At 38.7% G+C, this 24,359-nt stretch overlaps 1 protein-coding gene across 1 annotated transcript in view; it reads right to left on the bottom strand.

Moving 5' to 3' along the window:
* Positions 1 to 12,777: 12,777 nt before the first annotated feature.
* The window catches only part of DNAJC15 (DnaJ heat shock protein family (Hsp40) member C15), a 63,329-nt gene continuing 51,747 nt past the window's right edge, over positions 12,778 to 24,359 (bottom strand). The window contains exon 6 of the mRNA XM_045566637.1: positions 12,778 to 14,169. Within this exon, the coding sequence (XP_045422593.1) occupies positions 14,099 to 14,169 (71 nt within the window). The 3' untranslated portion in view covers positions 12,778 to 14,098. The remainder of the gene's footprint in view (positions 14,170 to 24,359) is intronic.

Below are 24,359 nucleotides of genomic sequence, written 5' to 3'. Positions count from 1 at the left end.
CCCAGAGTAATGTTTGACCAAAGATCTGTGCACTGTGGTCCAGCCAAATTGACACATAAATTAATCATCGTAGACCTCACACCGCACCCACGTGCACAGGGGAGGCTTGTTCCAGTCCCTGCCTCTTGTCCCACGGGGTTAGGGGTTTCTCTTCTGTGCTTGCACGGCACATGGGGCCTTTTTAGAGGCAGGGGTCATGACTTACCCAGCTGGGTATCCTAGCAACTGTCATAGGAACAGGCACACAGTAAGTGCTTAGTAAATATACTCACTGAATGTACAAGAACAAAGAGGTCATAGGTGCTTAGTGGTTCAGTTGTTATCCCCTGTGTCACCTTCCCAAAATAGGAGGATGCAGGAGCCCTTCATCTGTCCCTCTCCATCTGGACTTCTTGGCACCACCCAGGAGTATACGTGGCAGCAGCGTGGAGGTTGAACACAGGCCTCCCACTTACTAGCTGTGTGATCGAGGCAGCTTACTTCACCTCTCTGGCACACAGCAGGCACTCAATAAACAACAGCTCTCATTCAGTAAAACCAGGATTAGCCAGAAAAACACCTGCAAGAAGAGTTGATAGACAGTTTGCATTTGACACACCCCCAGGAAAGTCTAGGGGATCTCTGGGCCAGGTTTAGGAGAAAACCAGACATGACAATGTTGAGAAATACAATCAAGCCTCTGTTTCTTGAATCTCTGCTAAGTGTTAGACACATTTGATTCCATCATTTAATCATCACAATTTACAAGGTAGGGAGAGATTTCTTAAACTTTTTTTGTGCCATGAGCCTATGGACCCCTTTTTAATTAATGTTTTCATTTTTATTTTATTTTATTTTTTTTTTTAGAGACAGAGTCTTGCTCTTGCTCAGGCTGGTCTCGAACTCCTGACCTCAAGCTATCCTCCCGCCTCAGCCTCCCAGAGTGTTAGGATTACAGGTGTGAGCCACTGTGCCTGGCCTTTAATTAAGGTTTTCAAATGCATACCAAAAAAAAAAAATTACAAAGAAAACCAATTAGTTTAAAATACAGTTTTTATGAAATTAAAAAAAATTGTCATACAGTAGTGTATGTGCTTCATTAGTAATTCATTAAATATCAAGATCTAGCAACGAGTCTAAAAACTACCATAATTTTGAAGTAGATGAAAACAAATGATATTTAGAGATATCTGCAACAACTATAATGTAATATGAAAATATCTGTGATTTCTACCAGTGACAAAGTCACAGGCTGCTGACAAACATTGCTTACCTTTATAGTCAAAGAAAATGCTAAATTTCAGTTAGAGATTAGTGAACATAAAAATGATTTTTTTCCTATCCAAGTCCATAGACCCCCCCTCCCCTCGATTTTATCCACAATTTCCTTGGAGGTCCATTATCAAGGGAAATCTTTTTGTCCCCAATTTACAAATGAGGAAACAGGAGTTCAGGGACCTTAAGTACCCTTTCAAAGCTCACCCAGTAAGTGCAAGAGGCGGGGTTCAAACTCGGAAGCATTGTTTGCCCTTCAAGCTTGTTCTATTTTCACTATACAAGCCCTGCCTCTCAGGCTCTCACCGCATGCTCATTGCTTGGGAATCTTGATAAAATGCGTATTCCCAGGCCCACCACTACAGACCCTGATTCAGCAGGTGGGAGCTAGGGTTCTGCATTTCTGACCAGCTTGCTGGTGATGCTGTGCTGCTGGGCCTGGACCACACTGTACTTCCCAGTAATGATCTGGGGAAACCCCATTCAAAGTAATATCTCCCTGTCCTTCACTCTCTGGGGTGAAGGAGACCATCACTCTGGGCAGCCACACTGGAAGTCAGGGTGCCTGCACAGCGGGACCCCCAGGTGCGGTGCCCTTGGCTGTCTCGGCTTCCTCCTTCCTCCCTTTCCTTACCTCTCCCCTTGCGCTGTCTGCTTTGGACGTCATTCTTCACCAGGCTGGTCTTTCATTTCATTGTAAGCCAGTTTCACTTTGATAAAAATGCTGTGGGGGAAGGAAAGGCCCCCGGGTGATTCGCCTCTGTTAGGCCCTGAGGTCGGCCCTGCCCACAGCTCCTGGAGGGAGCTAGGAGGTCCCTTCCACACTGCCCCTGGCCCCATCCCGGCTGCCTCCCCAGCCATGTTCCCGCAGAGCCCTTGCAGACAGGCCTGGCTCTGTGCCCAGCCCTCACTCAGCGCGCACCTAGGGAGCCAGGGATGCGTAACCTTGTCTGGATGTGGAAACACCAGAGCAGCTTGAAAATATACTGTTGCCAGCTCCCACCCCAGGAGTCTGACCGTCTGGGGTGCTGCCTGGACACTAGGATTTGTAAAAGCTATACAGGTAACACTAAGATAGAATCAAAGTAGGGGCTCACTGGTTTAGTGAAAGGACGTCAATTGTGCGTACAATTACAGAGTGAGTGACAGCCATGTGCCAGGCACTATGTTCAGTGTTTTACAGGCATCACTTTATTTCATCTCCATAGCCATCCTGTGAAGTGGGTGCTACTACCACCATTTCACAGATAAGGAAACTGAGGCTCATAGAAGGTAAGGAAATTGTCCAAAGCCACACAACAAGTAGGCATATGACCGAGAATTTAAATCCACAGTAGCCTGTTTCCAAAGCCTGAGTTTGCAGAATCCTGCTGTTTCCCAATGGCTGTGACATAAAAGTGGCAACATTCTCTCTTACCCCCAGCCCTGACACTCTGCCTTTTAAATCACAGTGTGTATGCTCTTTGCTGTGATCAAGGGTTTAAAAAATGTCATGGATCTGTATATCCATCAGGCCGCACCTAAAGGAGGCTTGAAGATCTACAAGGTCTTTTCCACTTCCAGCTTTAGCTTCTTAAGTCTATTTGTCACCAAAGTGCCTCCTGTTCATTTCACTGGATGCCTCCTCTGGCGTCCCAAATGCAACATGACAAGTGACAAATGTTCTGAAAGGTAGGGAGGTCCTTGGACTATAATCATGTTGGAATGAATGACTACCCCGAGCAGACTAAATAAATTACCCAGCACTCACTTTAAGCCCGGAGAGAAGTTTTCAGGAACTTCAGCTAAGAATCTTAAGGACAAGTTTTGTACTGGGAATGCTTCCGGGGAGGTGCAGAATGAGGGGGAAAGGGAATGGACTTTGGGGTTAGACAACCTGGGAGCAGATCCAATTCTACCCCTTCCTGATGGTGGTGATTCTATGAAAAGTGTCCCCTCTTCCTGTGAAATAGGGATAAAAATAATCAGCTACCTGGGTGTTGTAAAGATGAAAGAAATAATGTTTGGCACCAATAGTAGGCATTCAATCATCAACAGCTATTAATATTATCATACCTTGCTTTGCCATAAAACTGGCCAAAGTGCTATTTTTTTTTCTCTAAATGTTCTTGGATGAAGTTTTCAGCTGTTAAACACATACTCTTATTTAGCCACAGGCATTTATAATCAATTATTTACTTTTGTAAAAATATTCAAATTTCGTTACAATGCCATTGCAAAATGCTGTAGCTCAATTTCCAATCTAGAGATCTGCACATTTGTCTACAGGCATTTCCTGTAAGATAAATTCCTAAGGCTTTATATGAAGATGTACTAGAAGGGACCTCAGAAGAAAAGAAAATGGTTGAGCTTAGGATGTTGGAAGTACTGGTCATTTATTATCCATTCTTTTTTTTTTTTCCTGAGACAGGGCCTCACTCTGTCACCCAGGCCAGAGTGCACTGGAGTCATCATCACTCACTGCAAACTCAAACTCCTGGGCTCAAGCAACCTTCCTGCCTCAGCCTCCCAAGCAGCTGGGACCACAGGTGAGCCACCATGCCCCGCTAATTTTTCTAGTTTTTGAAGAGACAGGGTCTGGCTCTTGCTCAGGCTGGTCTTGAACTCCTGGCCTCAAGTGATCCTCCCTCCTTGGCCTCCCAGAATGCTAGGATTACAGGCATGAGCCACTTCTCTCAGCTGGTATCCATTTTTTTAAAACTCCACTTGTTATTGTAATATTTGTACAGTGCTTGAAATAAAAAAAAACAGTGCAGTAAAAAAGATAATCAGTAAAAATGACCATTTTTGTAAGAGCCATTATGTACAGGCACTAAATAAGCACATTTGTATCCATGAAATCATTAAGCTCCCCAAATAACCCTCTCAGGTATATATTACTATACTCATTTTATGGGTCAGGAAACCGAAAGAGACGTTACAAAATTTCCACAAGATCACTCTGCTTATAGAGAGTGGATCAGGGATTTAAACTTGGGTCAGTGTGACTTGGAAATGTATGTTCCTTCTACAGGTTGCGTGGCCATTAGTGAGCATCTAATGCAAGTGGCTCAGAGAAGGCTGTGTCCTTCCTGGAGTCAGCAGTTCATTGGCTGCAGAGTTAGGAGACCAGAACTCAAGTCTTCAGTCCTCGAAGTTACAAGAATCCAGGAGTGTTCTTTCTTTGAGAAAAAATTGCCTTCTTTAAACATATTTTTAAAAGAAAATTTACAAAATCCTCAAGTAAATGTGTATTGGATAATTTAGGTTAGACATGCAGTATTATCAGAAAATGCCTTGATAGTAACGGAAAGATGTGTTGCCCCCCACCAAAGCCCTTTGGGTGGGTAAATGCAGTTCCCCAGGAGGAATCAGCATAAATGTTAGCATCATGGAGAGAAACACTAGACACCATCCGCGCTCAAAGCTGATCAAATCGGCAACACATGTAGGTGTGTCTGCTTAATGGAGTCGGGGGAGAACAAGACCCAAGATGACTTCGTGTCAAGTGAAAAACAACTTCATATAGAGCTGAACATACACAGATCCCGTTAGAGCAATGCAAGTCGCTTGCAGATGTTACCTGGCAGCTTTGCACCTGGCTCTGGGAAAAATGCTAATTGGCTTCAAGGTATGGTCAGACACCTGATTGGCTGGGTTGCAAAAGAAAATTTTAAATCCATTGATGTGGTAGGTTTGCAGCATGAAGCCTATCAAAGCATTCTGTGCACAATGGAGTATGCGTTCAACATTAGCGAACTTTTATACTGAGCTCCAAATAGAAAACTTAAAATGAGGCAGTATTACCCAAGGCAAACAGAAGATTTTCCAGCTACCTGCAAAATAGAGCAAAGATTCATGCCTGGAACTGGAAATAAAAAAATGCCAACTTCAAATTGTGTGCAGCTCGGCTGTGGGTAAGGCACTTCCCCCAAATACGAAAGAGAATGGCTCAACACTCTAGTGACTCTGCAAATGCGGAATGGTTCTCCAATGAAAAATCAATGTTCCTGTGCCTCACAAAAATATTAATAATGCCTTGGACAAACACTTCTCTTCAAGGAGTCAGAACATGCCATGCATTCCTCCTTGTTACTACTCCCCGTGCCTTTCTCATTAGTCTCACTCTGTGGGCAGGGAGGTGGGTGGTATTTGAGGAGGAGAAACCAAGGCGACGCAGCTCCAGGAGCTGGCCCATGGACCCAGAGCTCAGGGACGGCCCAGCAGGAACCACGCCCCGGTGCCCTGATGCTATGGGTGTCTAGCAGGCTGATGCAGGTGTGGCTGGTGCAAAAGTGAAGAAAGGACGAAAGTAGGCGAGCACAAAGGCAGAGGAGCTTATTAGGAGAATGAAAAACTTTTACTGCCATTGCAGATTTATAACTCCCAGACAGCAAAGACTAAAAGCTCTGTCTTAGGCTAAGCAGCCTCAGGTTGCTGTAGGGGGTTGGAAAAGAGACATGAAACCTAGAGGAAAGCAAAGAGTCAACTGCCTCGCATTTCATCATTCAATCCAGGAAGTCAGATCCCTTGTCAGTAACCTGAAGACTAAAAATCCTTAAGCCTCTTTTAGTTGATCAATTCGGCCCCTCAAGCCAATTTACACCACGGTAATTCCCACAGCTGCAAACGAGTGAGACGCTCAACAATCACCGCCTGACCTAGTCTGACCTTCACTAACTAGGTGTCCATGGCTCCAAATACTTCTGGACAGTTTACACCGGTGACACATTTGTCAGCCAGATTGTTCTTCTTTCCCCAGGAGTAACCTTCAGCCAGGCTTTGAAGGAAAACACCCTATGCCCTTGATGTTACTAAATACAGGAGACCCTCAGAACTGCTGACCCCAGAGACTTTACTCACAGCCCTAAGGGAAGAGGCTGTAAGGAACCGGGGGCATTACCAAGCCACACACCAGACCCCAGCAACTGCCCTTCCGGCACTCTTGCTCTGTTAAAAATTCAGTCCAAAAAGGAAGAGGGTAACACATTTAGATCATCTGCTCATCTTTGCATTTCTACATACAGTGTATGTAAGGAATAGCTGCTTCACATATATTCTGAGCAAAAAGTACAAATTAATTTCATCGGTTGCATCTGTTTCCAGGTTTCCAAACACCATACATATTCTTGCATGGTTTCATATCATGGTAATATGTACTCAATTATGTCTGTACAGAAAATTGATGTTCCATACATAAATCTCATCAACAGAGTCAAATATAACATGCTCACCGTGTGATTCTGTGTATTGTTCTTGATTCACCAAACTGCTGTGAAAAAACATATTCATCTCCTGACAAAACAAATTCAAGGTCCCATTTTATGGTAGATAGACAATTTATGCTATGGAAGCCCAACACTGCCAGTCCTCCACCCTGTATGGATTTGAAAACATGGTGCCTGTGACATGGAGACCCTCTTAGGCCAGTTAAGTGACTGCAACCTACACCATGCCCATGGAATGTCCAACTGGCCTTGGTAGGTAACATTATTAAGATATGACCACTTCAAGGGGGCAGGGTGTGTGTGTGTGTGTGTGTGTGTGTGTGTGTGTGTGTGTGTGTGTGTGTGTGTGTGTGTGGTGGGTAAAGACGATGAAAGGGCCAGAGAAGAGAAACAGAGGGCACATCTATCTGGACTCTCCTCCCACTGGAAGTTGAAAACCGAACAGTGGCCTCACTCTTTACTTATTCTGAGCATAGGATCCAGGCATTTGTGCAGACATATTCAATACTATATTCTGGGGGTGACAGTTTAGTTGTGTCAGCATTTCTATTACCAGTGCCTATGTTTGGAGTTTTTTATGTAGTCAAAAGAGCTGAAGGCCAAAAATTGATATGAAGATAACTGAGGCAAGATATAAGCAAACAAACCAAGGAATGAGGCACTTTTCTTTGGTATTTGCATTACAAGATAAATACAAAAATCAATTTCAAAGCATTGTTGGGCTGATTTTCTATTTTCTTTTCCCCTTGCATATTTTGATATGAGAGGTAAAAATCTAACATTCAATAATGGCTTCTGAGAAAATTCACATCTATGATTTTGGTTCCTAAAAGCTGCCTTTAGGAGTGAAGCAATCAATAGTGTCCTGAGGGACAACTGGGCTGACCATCTCATGAAGAAGTAGAGGGAGCTGTAAAAGAATCAAAAGACTCATTCACATAGTCTTTTAATGAATAAGAGAACTCACGATGTAGATGAAGTTACATAACACACACAGTGTTCTTCTTCAAGAATTGTACAACAGAAAAATTGAGTATGAATTCAATTTTGGCAGGTCAGATTTTGTTTTCACTGTATTGGGAAAACTACAGAGATAAAAGTTTATCTCTATACAAGTTTATCCTTTACAAATTTTAAAGCAAACCAAACTCAACAGCATTTTATTTATTTATTTATTTTTAGTATAGCCAACATTTTCACATATTGGCTTTAAAAAAAAAAATCCTTGTTTACAAGAAAGAAGAAAGAAAGGGAAAAAAAAATCCAAACAAGAATATAGTATGTGAGTACAAAACGGAGTATAGTAGAAGGCCAACTGGAGACCTAAGTACCAAGAAGCTGAGAAAGAAGGCACAGCTCAGCTCCAATGGGGTGAACCAGGGAAGGTTGCATCTCGGTGTGTACACGTTGCTCTTTCTGCAACATTGCACGACAGAACATTCTAGGACAGCCTGAGAGAGGCAGAATATGCAAATAAAGCCTCACATATCATCACCAAAGGACAAATATTCCAGAGGCATGGAAATCAAAGTGTAAACACTTCTAAAGTCAACTCAACTATCTACATTCACAGCAGGAAAGAGCAGAGGCACGGATACTCCATAGACAGATGGAAGGTCACCAACTTGGCTGTGGAGTGCACTCTTTTTGAATATGGGCATTTCTCATGTTCAAGGAAACCATAAGGCTGCTATGAATATTAGTCATGAGGAGTTAGAAACCTTCTTCAGGAGTCAGAAAACTTGTCACCATTTATTATATGGGATGGAAGCACAGAGAGTTAAATGATAATCTCAAAGACACATTCTCAGATTGGTGACTGAAGTTTTATTGATTCTACTAGACAACCCTATAACTGTGCAAAATATAATTTTGGAATTTGGCACAAAAGCCTGACTTGAACAAATAACCCAGTTCACAATTGGGACTAGTAAAAAACAATTTTTTAAACTTCTACTAAAGCACTGCAATTCCTTTTCAAATGCTGTGACTTATCTCTTCTCGTTTCAGTTGTCTGATTTTAACCTTAATTTTTTTTCATCGCCTCTCTGCTTCTTCCAATAAATTCAGTCTTCTTGTTTTCATCTTTAATACATTGAGCTATCTCTTCATTTCTCTCCCAAGGTCTGCTGCTTCAGTTTCATGAGCTGTCTTCTGAATCTAGCTCTGGATGTTCTCCCTGAAAGCTCTTGCCCATGAAAGTTTCAGATAAAATTTCATCAAAGGCTGCGCGTAGTGGCTCACATCAGTAATCCTAGCACTTTGGGAGGCTGAGGTGGGAGGATTACTTGAGGCCTGGCATTTGAGACCCCTTCTCTACAAAAAACACTGCGAGATTCTGTCTCTACAAAAAATAAATTAGCTGGGCATGGGACCACACACCCGTAGTCCCAACTACTTGGGAGGCTGAGGCAGGAGGATTGCTTGAGCCCAGGAGTTTGAGGTTGCAGTTAGCTATGACGAAGCCACTGCATTCTAGCCCAGGTGACAGAGCGAGACCTTGTCTCAAAAAGAAAAAAACAAAATAAAACAAAAACTCATCAAAGGTTCCTCCAACTCTACTCTGAGTTGGAGAAAGTCACACTGCCAAACTTTTCAAATGAGCTTTTGCTATGTGCAGTTGGACGGGCATCAGAAGCTTCCAGGGGAGAACTGAAGATATGAGGTACTCCTTGCTCATGACGCACAATGACCATGGATCCTTCCATAAGCCTATTTTCACATTTATAACCCAAGGTCACAAGCATCACAGAATGAGCCAAATGTCACACAAACCCCTTCATTTTACTGATTCCCATGTATTTAGGATTGGGGCAATATAACAAAAGGTAAAGAGCATGTGCTTCAGAGTCAAGCCAGACTGAATTTGGATCTTAGGACCACCACTTACTGGCCTTCGTTTCTTCATCTGTAAAATGGGGATAAATAGTAGTACCTATTTCTTAGGGTAGCTACGAAAATCAAGAGATAATATAGGTAGAATGTTTGGCACAGGTCCTCAACAAATACTAGCTATTATTATGGAAATATTATTGAGTTTGTGAGAATGAACTGACTTTAAGTTCTTAGCCTTTAGTAGATGTCAATACTGAACAAATGTCTCTACATGATTTACATTCTGTCATAAAGGAAGTAAGTTTGCCACTGTGGATTTAATTTTCCAGGGAATATTTTCTTCAAGTTGAGGCACTAATTTGAGATTTATGGCCAATATCTAGCCTGAGTGATCATATTCTGCCCACGTCAAATTCAACTCCCTCTTAATGTTGAGGATTGCACATTATGTATCTATATCTACATAATATAGTCTGTTCAGACTTAAAATGTTGACCAGTGCTGCTAGGCACTGTTGAATAGACCAGAGGGGGGAAAGGGTTATTACGGCAGAAGAGAAATGAACAGTACTTAATGAACTTGCATTTCAATTGAGCAGGGTTTTTAATAAAAAAGAAAGAGCTTTTTATAAATTCTTTTGCTCAGCAACAATAAAAAGAGGAAAAGAGCACTCAGCTGGGAACAATAGCTACTCAGCTCATAAAAAATCATTAGAAGGAACATTTTCTTTGTCTACCATGCCCAGCAATTTCGCTGGTGGGCAATGATCCAGATCACTTAGGTTCCACCTATAAAAATGAGTCCAGAGAATCTTCTCAACTTTTCCAGCTAATAAATTGTACTAACAAAAATCCTAATTTCCAAATGTCGATGACTCCACCATAAATAAAATTTTGGCTCATAATTCACGGAATGTTTTTGACAAGTGGATGATACTGATCTAGTGTTAATGGGATATGCTCTTTGGGCTGCTTTTCCATTAGAAGGGAGGGATTATGCTGACATATTTACTCACTCCTATCAATCCTCCTAGTAGCCAGAGGTCTCTAGCCGGAAGACCAGTGCTGCGTGAGGTGCAGAGGCACAAGTCCTCAACAAATTTTAGCTATAATTATGGAAATATTCGATATTTCCATGGGGGACAGTGTGGTTCCACTGTGCAAAATGAGCTGGTTTACTTGGCTATTTCACTTTTCACTGCAGTTTCTGTAGCTCATCCTAGGTTGGTTGACTCAGAAATTTCATATTCTTGACTTTAGGGCCTGGCTGATTCATCTTCTCCCACAAACGTCATTGAACTATCTTAAGCTAATTACGAAAGGTCTCGATGATAAATCATTAAAAGCTCTTCTCTGTGTTCAAGGTTCTCCATGACAACCAAAAGATTTCTGTACCTGGATAAAATACGCTATTTCTAATGATCCTGCCGGGCAATTATAAGCATGCCCAGTAATACAACTCTTAATATTTCTTGTTAATTAAAAAGTATGAGGCAAAAATAGTCATCTGTTTGAGAATGTATTTTTTTCTATTTAGTTTGAACATATTAAACATTTTAAGTGTTTAATACTTGCTGAATGACTAAAATGCATTTCAAACAAAATAAAGGGAGTGCTTTGAAGACCAAATAAAATAACATCTTCCTTTCTCAACATTTTTTCCTTACTAAACTTCTCTCCACTTTTGACTTTGTTCTGGAGATTGGCACCATCCGCTATTATTCAAGTGGCATTCTGCGCTCCCTTTAATTAGCTGTCCCTCTGACTTACACTTTCTCTGGAATCTGCAAAGTAATTGTTTTGTTTTTAAAAAGGTCTTTCCTGTTCCCTCAGATTACATCTAAGATGTAAGAATAAACAGAAACTGCAATATCAACAAAGAGCTTAATTAAGCAGAATATGCAATGACAGCAAATATGTAAAAGCAATCTTCACTGAAGATAGGTAACCATTCACACAAGGTTTTCACAGATAATGAGTTGAGGGTAGATAGCTGGTGAAAATCCAATTTTATAAGTATACTGCCATTTAGAGAATCACTACTGAATATATGCCTAAAATAGTTGTATTATCCAAAACTTTCCAAACTTATACTCCAAGTATGTAGTTAAATTATATATGCCTGATTTTTTTAAGTAATGCCTTAATGCGTTTAAGGGAAAAAAATCCCAGCCCTGCTTTGGTACATATTAAAGATGACCACAGATTCTTTCACAATCCTCTTTGTCCTCTCCTTTGAATCTAGGCAGCCTCTATAACTTAGTCCAACTCGGTGTAGCAGAAGTGATGCCCTAACAATTTTCAGACCAGGCTGAGTTTAGTAGCTTCCACGTCCTGTCTCTTGGAGCACTATCTTTTGTAACACAGCTGCTGTGGTGTGACAATGCTCGAGTCGCCCTGTGGGGAAGCCTATGTGGAGAGGAGCCTGTGTGGACAGGAACCGAGCCTCCCAGCCAACAACCAGTCCTGACCTGCTGGCCAGCGAAGTGGCTCCTCCAGCCTGTTAATGCCACATGGAATAGAGACGAGCTGTCCCCCCTCTGTCCTCCCCAAATTGCAAATTCAAGAGTAAAATAAGTAATTATTGGAATACACCTCAAACCTTAATCCAAAGTAGTTTAAAAGATAAAAGTAATTAAACAGGGCAGTAGAGGAAGGAATAATTATCTTTTGGGGGCATTTGCTGTGTGACTAAATGCTTTACACATCCTTATCCCCTATAACAAGCTTATCAGAGGGGATTTTTTTCCTCTACTTTATAGATGAGGGTTATAGTGTTGCAAATTAACTGCCCAAGATCACATGATAGGATAGGATTCAAAACCAGATCTGACTCCAAGGCACATGGAAAGAAAATGGGAATGAAGGAGATTCCAAGCTAATGCTGGAGTGACTTGAATTCTCACAAACGCAGTATGGATTATGAAAATGTGACATCAATTAAAAGATGTGTTCTGAAGATGCCCTGACAATGCTTAGCATAACTTTCCAAATGCATGGTAACCTTTCTGATGTATAGTATTCATAAAATGGCAACATTTTCTTAGTACTTAAAACTTATGATGCCTACTAAGTACAAGTGCTCCTTTACAAAGATTCTTGCTTTAAAGGTTCTTGTACTTTAGTAGGAGAAATAAGATACGTTACACAGAGTTGTTTAACAAGGTACCAAACTACAGGTTCCATAACTGAGGAATAAAGTACTATGGCAATTAATTCATTCAACAAATATCTACGGGGTACCAATGTAGCAGTGAACAAGACAGTTACAGTCCCAAGTCTCAGAGAGCTGAAAATTCATATTACTTTTACTAAGAAGCATCAGAAAAAGAGAGATATATTTTAGCTTGGCCTTCAACTATGCCTAGAGTTTGGGCACGTGGAGATCTAGGGATTAGGGCAGCATTCTTTGTACAAAAATAACAGTGAGCAGAAAAATGAGAAACACTAAAGCAGCACAAAATTAAGACATGCATGGAGACTTTAAAGCAAGAACCATATTTTATTGTCTCTAATCTTCGATCAATTTAAAGTCACACCATTATTTTATGTACCAAAAGAAAAAATATTAATTAAACACCTATAGCAGGGGCTCTCAACTGTGGACAGTTCTGTCCTCCAGAGAACATTTGGCAATGTCTGGAAACGTTTTTGGTCATCACAGCTAAGGAGGAGCTACTGGCCTTTAGCAGGAAACAAACAGCCTGGGCTGTTGCTAATCATCTACAATGCACAGGAGAGCTCCCCATCAAAAAGAATTATTTGGTCCAATATGTCAATAGTGTTAACGTCAAAAACTCCTAAACTACAGAATGTCAGAACTCGAAAGATGCATACAGGATATTTAAAAAGTATTTTAAGGTAGATGAAATACAGTAGTTCAGTTTGCCTAGAACGAATCCAGGATTTGTAAAGGAGTATTGGGAAATAATGCTGGTACTCTGTATCTGAATCAGTTTCCTCACCTTTGGAATAATAAAGTGTTGCTCGGGGACTGTGATTTGAGAAATTAATTTAATGCACTGTAAGTCACAGGGCTGGCCTTTCATGACCACTCTGTCCAACCCTTGCTTTTGAGAAACCCTGCACTCCAATCACACTAATTGATATGTCTATTTCTGCTAATTCTGATCTCAGGGGAAACACTGCCCAATCATATAGCATCTCTGTTTAATTTTGTAAAACCTAGCTCTATGCCACTTATTCCACTCAGCACCCCCTCACGTGCATTCAGTTTAAAATATTCTTTTCTTCTTCTGAACTTCTTTAACATATCATTTGAACTTCTCTAACAGTATTCATTATTTATGTGATTTATCCTTCCTCTACATTTAAGTTCCTTTGGGTGGGATCCATGACAGCACTTACATAGGCAGAGTCCCAAATTCCTCTAAGGAAACAAGGGACAATGAGGGTGCAAATATAAGCAGTAAGAAAATTTCCACTCATTGCTCCTGAATCCCAATCGCATTCCTGATAGTAATGCTTGTTTGCATGCTTGTGTGTTGTGGGGGGTATTTAGGACTAGCTTAACAAAAATTTTAAAAAGTATGACTATCACAGAGGAAAAAAAATGAAGAAAAAGATTACTTACAGAATTTTAAGGGGTTCTTTTAAAAAGAGAACAAAAACCAAGACTATTACTCTTTTATTGTTACATAGCTTAATGGTGGAAGATGATTGTGGTCAATATATGTATGAAAATTAAGAAGACTGTGTTTCAGATTAATTTGTGGGACTGTTTTGTTTTTTTTTTAAAAGTCCCTCTCCCTTTTTTCATTCAGCATGGTCTTTGAGCATTGATCAATGTTTGGTGGTTGCTTCTAGCAAGTCTTTTGCTTCATTTATTTTAGTTGCTAAGTAAGGAGATCCACCTGAGAGGACAAAGAAAAATAAGTGGATTAAAACACACTCATCATTGCCATATTTTAAAGTCCCCAATATAGAAAAACACTCAATTATAATTCTCTGATATTTTCCCACACATTCATCTTCTGGCAAATTATCTTATAAGCTGACTAGAAATCAAAACAGCATAAATTAAACTTGTTTAGTGAGGTACTACATATATCTAACAATAAAAATAATCTCTGAGAAAAATAACCAAAGAAAGTTATAATCAGGAATAATTTGAACAACATTTAAGCATATTATTGATCAGACCCAGACCATTCGAACATTTGACCAGAGAATTTTCTGAAATTAAGTGAATGGTTATGTAAAAAACATAACAGTCTTTCCCCATGACTTTTTAAAAAAGAAGACTATTCATCTGTGAGAAAGGATATCTTTCTGAAGGAGGTAAATCAATCCAAGGGGTCATCCAAGGAGTCTTTTAAAATGTTATTAAGTTGTCAACAGAAAAGAGGCCAGAACTCTGTAAAATAATTTAAAGAGGTTTATTCTGAGCCAAGTTTGAGGACATGGCCCTGAGCAATGCCCAAGAGGCCTTGAGCAAGTGGACTCAAGGTTGGGTTACAGTTTGGTTTTATACATTTCAGGGAGACAGAAATTACATGTAAAGTTGTAAATCAATGAATGGAAGCTATACATTGGTTTGGCCCAACAAGGTGGGACATCTCAAGGGGAGGAGGGTTATTTATAGATGAGTTTAAAGACTCTTTGATTTGTAATTGGGTAAAGAAATGAAGCTTTGTCTAAAGGCTTGGAATGTTTTAAGATAAGGAAGTCTGTTAATCAGAGAAAAGCCACCAAGCAAGAGCCATATACCCAGACTCAAGTGATTGGTTATGTAAATCAAGGACCTGCAGGTGTGGTTTAAGCTTTGTCTTGCTTAGTCTCGGGCCTGTTAATGAGTTACAAAGGGTATCTCCACAAAGGGAGGGAAGCATGATGAGGCATGTCTGACCTGCCTTCTCATGGCCAGCAACTCAGTTTTAGGGTATCCCCTTGGCCAAGAGGGGGTCCATTCAGTCAGGTATGGGGGGAGCTTAAGATTTTATTTTAGTTCACAAAGTCTTATGATTTCACAAAAATAAAATGCATGTTAAAAAAAGGCAACTACGTATTACTCACATGCCAAACATCATATTTACTAATACAGATGAATGAAATAATACTAATAAATGAGTGATAAGAAAAATAATGTTAAAGAAAATTCTCCCTGTTCTCTGAAATGATCCTATTAGAATACTTTCCAGAGTGTAGTCCTGGATGCACAGTACCCTAAAATAAAATTAAATCAGTTCTTTTTTAGAGTTCTTTGCAATGAATTCTTTCTAATGCAAACAGCAAGAGGAAATTGAAGTGAATTTCAAATGCAGAATCATTATAAATCATAAACAGAGCCTGACATACAAAAATACTACCCCCAAACTGTCACATTAAAACTATTTAAACATCACACACTTTCTAACTTCTAGTCCTGAATATTGTCATTGCTTAACACTCGGGCTAACAATCATATTAACAGTTCACCAGTCTCTTTGTGTTTGTTTTTATTTTGTACTCTCCCCTTAAGTGCAAACCATCAATAGCTGTTGAAAACATCATAAGGCCTCAGTAGCTTATAATAAACCAAAAAGCATCTAGCTAGTATTGGTATAAACTGTCCTGACTCTGTTCAGGCCTTTTATTGATATCATACCACCCATCTTATGAAGCAAGAAGAAAGTAGGGAAAATAGCTCAACAAACATGGTGCTGTAGTAGAAAGGGAGGAAGTAGCTGGAGGAAGCTACATTTGGCTTTTTGCCCTTGAGGATACTACTGACATTTTCTTATCAAGACCTGAACTGCTATAAACATTTATGGAATATATCACCATAGAGTGTCCTTGAATATACAATAAGAGGTACAAAGAAAGTTGATGAAAGTTTTATGCACTTAGTTATGAAATAAGCTGATTTCATGATTATCTCTGAAAATGATCTAAGAACCAGGAAATGTGCACTGTCGATCTTGGTAAGCTGTTTAAATTTTTAGGTTAGCAAATGATGTCAGGCATCTTCTACACCCTCAAGAAATATTAACTGAACTTAAACATAACGTTTAATTGATTGATATGCATTCTGAATATTTAAATTATAGGCCATAATATGCTCGTTTAGCGGTTGGAAAAAATCAAAAGCACAGATGATTGAAAATCTTCTTAAACATTATATTTGTTGATGGCAATGTCAGAAGAAAAAAATGAGTTTATTGTTTATTCATAATAACATTGAATTCTCTACCACTCACTGTCTTTAAGATAGGGGGACACTGAGCTTTTAATCTACATGCATGGTAGAAACTTTGGATTGGTTCTTGTGACCCCTATTCTATCTCCTAATACTTAGAAAAGTTCCTCAGTCAAAAAACTATAATTTCTATATTCCTTTCAAGTAGTGTCTGACTCAAATTAGGTTCCATCAATAAGAGGCATTCTTGTGAGACTTGGGAGGCTTAAGTGAGGCAAGGGCTTTCTTGCTGGGCCTCTTCATCATTGCTGTTAGCAAGCAAAAGCATAGTGTAGTGGTGGCCGCAACTGTGTTCCTCGCCCCATTCTAGTGGCAGCCTATGAGGCAGTAGCTTTCCTGACAGAGCAGCTCTATAATTGCTTAGGGAGTCATTTATAAGCCAAGTGTAGAACTTGCTCCTTCACAGCTTCCAACAATTTGCAAGCTGTACTAACTGCTCTCTTGCCCAAAATATGTAGTTTCTGACACTGAATCCTGACTGATAATACAATATAGAATACCTATCCTAGATTTAATGGAAATAACATGCCCTTGAATTTTTCAATCCTTCTCAGTTTTCGAGAGGGAATTCCCTGGATTCCATTTAATGAGAACACTCACCATCACCCTTGATATCTCTGTACCTTTGTACTTCCACTAAATATTGCCGGAGCTCTTCTGCTTCTGGCTATTATAAACTATCATATTTAAGCCCAATCCTCCCACTGACATCCAACTGGAAGAGCTGAATGAAATATAAACACATCAGTATAAAAGCACCGGAGGGCTGCCAAGTCAGCCAGGTCTCCACGGCCAAGATCCTGGAGATAAGGGAAATGCATTGTCATAAGCCCAACATTCCGCATCACTTTTTCCCTTCAAAGAAGCCAAAATCAAAATTGTATATACTATAAAATTCCACTTATATGAAACTCTAGAAAAGACATATCTAATCTACACAGGTAGAAAGAAGAACCAAGGAACTTTGGAGCTGGTGGAAATGGTCAGTGCCTTGATTTCGTTAGTGGTTACAGGTATGTATGCATTTGCCAAAACTCATCAAACTGTGCATTTAAATGGGTTCATTTTATTCTATGTATATTATATCTCAATATAGTTGATTAATAAAAAACAGCAAGTTTTTACATGCTAGTTATAACAGGTTCTTTTTAAAGAATAGAAAAAGATATATACTAACAAAAATAAAGCTGGCATTGGTATACTAATTATCAGGTGAAATACACTTTAAGGGAAAATACAAAAATAGAGATATAGTGGGAGATTTCATAGTGTTACAAGGGTCAGTCTACAAGCAACACAAAGCAATTGTAAATTTGAAGATACCTCTCTCAGTAATCCATAAAACAAGTAGACAGAGAAAGAACATTAAAAAGCCAAATAACATGATGAACAAACTTGATTGAACTGACATACATACAACACTCCACCCTACCAGTACAGATTATACCTTCTTTTAAACTGTATAAGTAACATTTACTGAAATTCATCACATGCTAAGCTATAAAGCAAATCTCAACAAATTTCAAAGATTAAAATCACAGTGAACAGTACCACTTGAGTCTGTTCAATGGACTAATGTTGGTTTACAACAGTAAATACTGGTTTACTGTTATAACAATCAGGTAGGTTTAGAAACTAAGAATAAGTATTTAGGCCCAGTGCAGTGGCTTATACCTATAACCCTAGCACTCTGAGAGGCTGAGGCGGGAGCGGGGGTGGGGGGATGGGAGGGAGAATGCTCTGGATGCCAAGAGTTTGAGTTCAGCCTGAGCAAGAGTGAGACCCTGTCTCTACAAAAAATAGAAAAATTAGCTGGGTGTGGTGATGTGCACCTGTAGTCCCAGCTACTCAGGAGGCTGACCTAGGAGGGTCGCTTAAGCCCAGGAATTTGAGGTTGCACTGAGCTATGATGAAGCCATGGCACTCCATCTTGGGTGACAGAACTAGACTCTATCTCAAAGGAAAGAAAAAAAAAAGAATAAGTGTTTAGAAAATAATATAGCTGTTTGATATAACAGTATATTCCTGTAGAATCTAATAAATTGGGGCTTAGACATTACATATATTCTTTTATTTCAATTTTCTAGTAATTTCATTTTTATTGTATTTTACAAAAGCTGCCAGTCCACCAGAGATTGAGGGGGACAAAAAAGTCCTCCATCACAGAGAGTTTGAGTGGTGATACAGAGTACTGATATAGAGTATGTTAACTGACTATAGTAGAATTAAGCTAGGAATCAGTAACAAACACATCTAGGGGATCCCAATGTTTGAAAATCAATCAATATACTTCTAAACAACTCATGCATCAAGGAAGATATCACAATAAAAATTAGCCATCAAGAAAGGAAATCAACAAAGTGAAAGGTCAGTTCTCTAAAAAAACCTAATTAACTGCATGGCAAAGCATTTAAAAATTTAAATGAAAGATAAATTCTAGGAAAAACACAACCTATCAAAATTGATACAAGAAAAAATAGAAAATCAATTTTAAAAGATTTTTAAAGATTTGAAAAGAATATCTATTTGAGAAGCTGGATCTGTAATTAAAAACCTTTCCACAGGCTGGTCTGAAGGTAGTAAGTTATCTCACTTGATTGTTCACAGTCAGTTACAGATTGAACTTCTACTACTTTTCCCCCTTCTTACGACTACACTTGACTAGCTCAAAAAAAAAAAAAAAAACACCTTCCCACAAATAAAAATCCCAGCCGGGATTTTACTGGTGAATTTCCCCCTATTACCCCCCCAAAAAAATAGAAGAAGAAGAAAACAGAGTCCAACTCTTTTCATAAGGCTAACAAACCCTGATAAAGATGTTACAAGAAAGGAAACCACAGACTTATATCTCTCATAAGCACAGATGCAAAAACAAACAAAATATTCACTTACCAAATCAGACTAATATCATGACAAAGTTAGTCTTATATAAGAAATACAAGACTGGTTTAAACATTCAAAAATTAATCAATGCTATTCACCACATTAACAGAATAAAAAATATCGTATAATCATGCCAACAGATACAGAAAATTCAATATAGATTCATATTAAAAACTTTCAGTAAACTAAGAATAGAAGGAAAGTTCTTTGATGTGACAGAAATCATCAAAAAATACAGCAAACATCATACTTAGTAGTAAAATGTTGAAAACTTTGGCTCTGAGATCAACAGCAAGAGAAAGATATCTACCGACACTGCTTCTATTTAACACTATATTGAGCTGGGTGCAGTGGCTATGCCTGTAATCCTAACCACTCTGAGAGACCAGCCTGAGCAAGAGTGAGACCCTGTCTCTACAAAAAATAGAAAGACGCTTGCACTGGAATGTTTACTGCAGCACAATTCACAATTGCAAAGATGTGGAATCAACCCAAGTGCCCATCAATTCATGAGTGGATTAATAAAATTTGATATATGTATACCATAGAGTATTACTCAGCCATTAAGAAAATGAATTAATACCTTTTGTAACAATCTAGATGGAACTGGAGACCATTCTTCTAAGTGACTATCATAAGAATGGAAAAATAAACCACATGTACTCACTATTAAATTGGAACTAACCGAACAGCACTCATGTACACAATAGGAAGTAAAATTCAACAGGAATCAAATGGGGGAAGAGGGGAAAGGCGATGGGTGAAATCATTACCCAATGGGTACAGTGTACACTACCTGGAATATGGGCACACTTATAATTTTGCCTCAAGCAATACAAAAGCAATCCATGTAACCCAAACAGCTGTACTCCCCAAATATTCTGAATAAAATAAAAAAAAACCTTTCCCATATTAATAAAATAAATTTATTTAAAGAAAAATTAGCCAGGCATAGTGGCGTGTGCCTGCAGTCCTAGCTTCTCAGGAGGCTGAGGCAGGAAAGTCACTTGAGCCCAGGAGTTTGAAGCTGCAGCGAACTATGATGACACCACTGCACTCTAGCCCAGGTGACACAGTGAGACCCTGTCTCAAAAATAAAAACAAAAAATCCACTATATCAGAGATTCTAGCCATTGTGATGTGTTCCCTTCCTCTTTCTACAAAAGAAATAAGGACTGGAAAAAACTGTTATTCATCATAAAACACATGACTCTGCAGAAAATTCAAATGAAACTAAAGACAAAAATTATAGAATTAATAAATAAATTTACCAATGTGCTAGATATAATATAAATATATTAAAAATATTTTACATCCTAGCAATAAATAGCTATACAATAACAACTTTAAAAACAAGAAAATTTATAACATTTAAAAAATCAATATCTAGGAATTAATTTAATAAATTATGTATATGACTACAACCCAGAAAACTTCAAAAGCTTACTGAAATAAACTTAAACTGCATATCTAAATGGAAGAGTATATCTTGTTTATGGATTGGAAAATTCAATATTATAAATATGTCAATTCTTGCCAAATAGATCTAAAAATTCACAGCAATTCCAATTATAACCCCAAGATATTTGTGTATGAATGTATACATTGTGTGCATGTGTATTTGCACATGCTAAGTGACAAGATTAAAATGTAAAGGGCCAAACATAGCCAACAAAATCTTAAATAACAAAAAATTTAAAGGATTTAAACTATTAGAAATAAAAGACTTTCTATGAAGCTACACAAATTAATACAATGTGGTACTGGCACAAGCATAAGGCAATTAACCAATGGAAGAAGAGAAAATATAGAAACATTTCTATAAATATCTGTTTATTTGATTTATAACAATGCAGATCATTGAGGAAAGAATGTCCTTTTCAATAAATAGTGCTGGACTATCTGGATATCTATATAAAAATAATTGAAACTTTATCTCTATCTGACACCACATATAAAAGTCAGTTCCAGGTTATTACAGATATAATCACATAAGACATAAGATTCCAGAAATTATCTTCATGACCTTGAGATTTTCATATATCTTAAGATACAAGGGTCTTGGGTCTTTCTGATACTGCTTGACAGATGTTATCACAGATTTTTCTACGATCTGCCTTGAAATAGCCAAAAATTTCTTAAGCAAAACAACAAAAAAAGCATTTACTATAAAGGAAAATTTTGATGAACTGGACTATGTTAAAATTAAGAATTTCTGTTTCTGTTCATGACTGGACACCATTAAAAGTATGGAAAAGCAAGCCACAAAGAGAAGATATTTGCAATAAAAAGCATTCATATCTAGAATACCAGAATATATTATATTTCCAGGTCCTTTTCCTTACTGAGAAGATTGAAATCAATCCCCTGTGATTTATCTTTTAACGTATATGTCCATCTACCATGAGATAATAATTCCTTGAGGAGTGACAATGACTTAGAACTCTGTGTTATTAACATAGCTCCGAGTTCACAGATGGGACTCAAGACGTCTTTGATGAGGAGGAAGAAAGTGATGAGTCATTATTCCATTATTTCCTTGCATCAAGTAAAACCTCTTCTAGAGAGATATGAAAAACAGGTTAACAAGTGTGTTATGAGTGGCCGCTTTAAAAACAAATGTCTGGGTAAAAAATCCTAACAAGCATAAGGGAAACTAAGCTAATATTCTGTAATCAACAATTGTTTCAAAATTAACCATAATTTATTAATAATGTGAGTTTAATAATTAGCATACCAATCCGATGAATAAGAAGATACAAGCTCCTTCTTATCCTTGGGTCTTTCTGATAACACTGTTTGACAGATCTTATCACAGATTTTTCTATATTCCTTAGCTCTCATTATAATTTATGAATGTTTACATCCCAAGTGTATAAGAAGTATTACCATCTACTGATTTGAAAGGTTCTTAAAGGCAATCCACCTTTCTTAAAAGAAAAAAACATGTTAAAATCATGTGGAGGCAGATAGAGAAGGTCAACTTCTGGCAGGAGGAGCTCCATTGACCTACTCCCCAGTGAAACTGTCCAAACTGCTCCTTACCCCTGCACCGTCCCCCACCCCAGCTCAGCCAGGCAGAGACTCCACTCCATATTGCTGCAGCCAGTAACACAGGGCTCCTCTCCCCCCTAGCTCCTAGCCAGAGGACGGGACCTCAGCATTTCTCATCCTGCCCCCAGCTCCCTGATGCTGAGGCTAAGTGTAGTTGAGAGGTGGGGGCTCTTTTCTTCTCCCTGAGAATGGGAGGGAGAAGGACAATAGCCCTTTATCTAGTCATTCCTCAGGCTACTGTCCCCCTCTACTGAACACTCAACTCCTAGAGTGGGGCTTTACTCAGAGACAAACTTGCCATAGTTTATTCTCACCCCAGCTCCAGAGCCCTAGCACAAACATTTAGCCTATGGGATAAGCAGACCATAAAAAAGCTCCTAATCTCTTCCCAGAAGAACTGACTTACTTTGAAATAGAGCTGAGAGAAGTTTAAAACTTGAGGGCTCCCTCAAGGGCAGTAGAGGTTGTGGAGAAAGGCAATTGATTGATTGGGAAGAGATTCATGGATCTAATGAAGATATAGTCTAGATGTAGGCCAGCTCACAGGAGAGAACCAGGGAATAAGACAGTAGGGAGGAGCCCTCCTGGGGTCAGGACAAATATCAAACACTGACCTAAGAAATCAATGCATCAAAGGAGCTACAATTTGATTGCATTCATTTATAGAGGAATATATGTCCCAGGGCATTGATGAAGACAAATCAACAATTAGGCAGCAACTAGTGGAGTTTAACAGCTGAGTGTGAGTAAGAGAAGGAGAAAGAAAGTCCTATCAGCACCCCTGTCAACCCAGGGTGACTGAGGGCATAACCAAAACTATGCCTCCTGAAGAGCAACATCAGAGCATTAGAGACTTAACACTGTGTGTGCGTGTGTGTGTGTGTGCATGCTAGATTTCACTAAAATAATTCAACCAGTTACTAAACAAATGAACAAGCAAATAACAATAGTAAGACCCACTGGGGATGGAAACAGTACCCAGAGTTGCTACAACATATAACCTAAAATGCCCAGTTTCCAACAAAATATTATAAGGCATACAAAGGAACAAGAAAGTATGTCCATAAGAAAAAGCAGCAACAGATAACTACCGATATGAGTGACCAGATGTTAGATTTATAGAAAAAGATTTCAAAGTAGCCATTATAAATATGTTCACAGAATAAAATTTTAAAAAAAAAGCACTAGAGGGGCTCAAGAATAGATTTGAACTGGCACAAGAAAGAATTAGTGAACTTGGAAATAGAGCAATTGAGATTGCGCAAGCCAAACAACAGAGAGAAAAAAGACTGAAGAAAGAATAGCACCTCAGAGATATAGGATATCACTAAACACACCAGTATATGTGTAATGGTAGTACCAGAGGAGAGAGGAAGAAAAAATATTTAAAGACATAATGGCTGAAAACTTCTCCAAGTTTATTTAAAAACAATAACCTATACATCTAAGAGGCAAGACAAACTCCAAGGAGGATAAATACTAACAGATCTAAAAATAGACATATTATAGTAAAAATGCTGAATATCAAAGACAAGGAGAAAATCTTAAAAGCAGCAAGAAAAACACCAACATGTCACTTACAAAGGAACCCTCCATAAGATAACATCTGACTTAGCAGAAACAATTGTGGCCAGAAGGCAGTGGAATAACATATTCAAAGTCCTCACAGGAAACAAACAAACAACAACAAAATAAAAGCCTGTCAACCAAGAATCCCATATTCAGCGAAGCTGTCATTCAGAAATGGAGGTAAAATAAAAACTTTCCCAGATAAACAAACACAAAAGAATTTGTTGCTAGCAGACTCACTTTAGCAAGTGATCTCAGACAGTAATTCAAATCCACACACACAAAAGCAGCGCTAAAGGTAATTATAAAGGGCACTATAAATGCACGTTTTTCTCATTTCTTCTGTTAACTGAAAAGGCA

The sequence above is a fragment of the Lemur catta genome, chromosome 13, assembly GCF_020740605.2.
Source record: "Lemur catta isolate mLemCat1 chromosome 13, mLemCat1.pri, whole genome shotgun sequence".
NCBI lineage: Eukaryota > Metazoa > Chordata > Mammalia > Primates > Lemuridae > Lemur > Lemur catta.
This window is presented reverse-complemented; position numbering and strand designations above follow the sequence as displayed.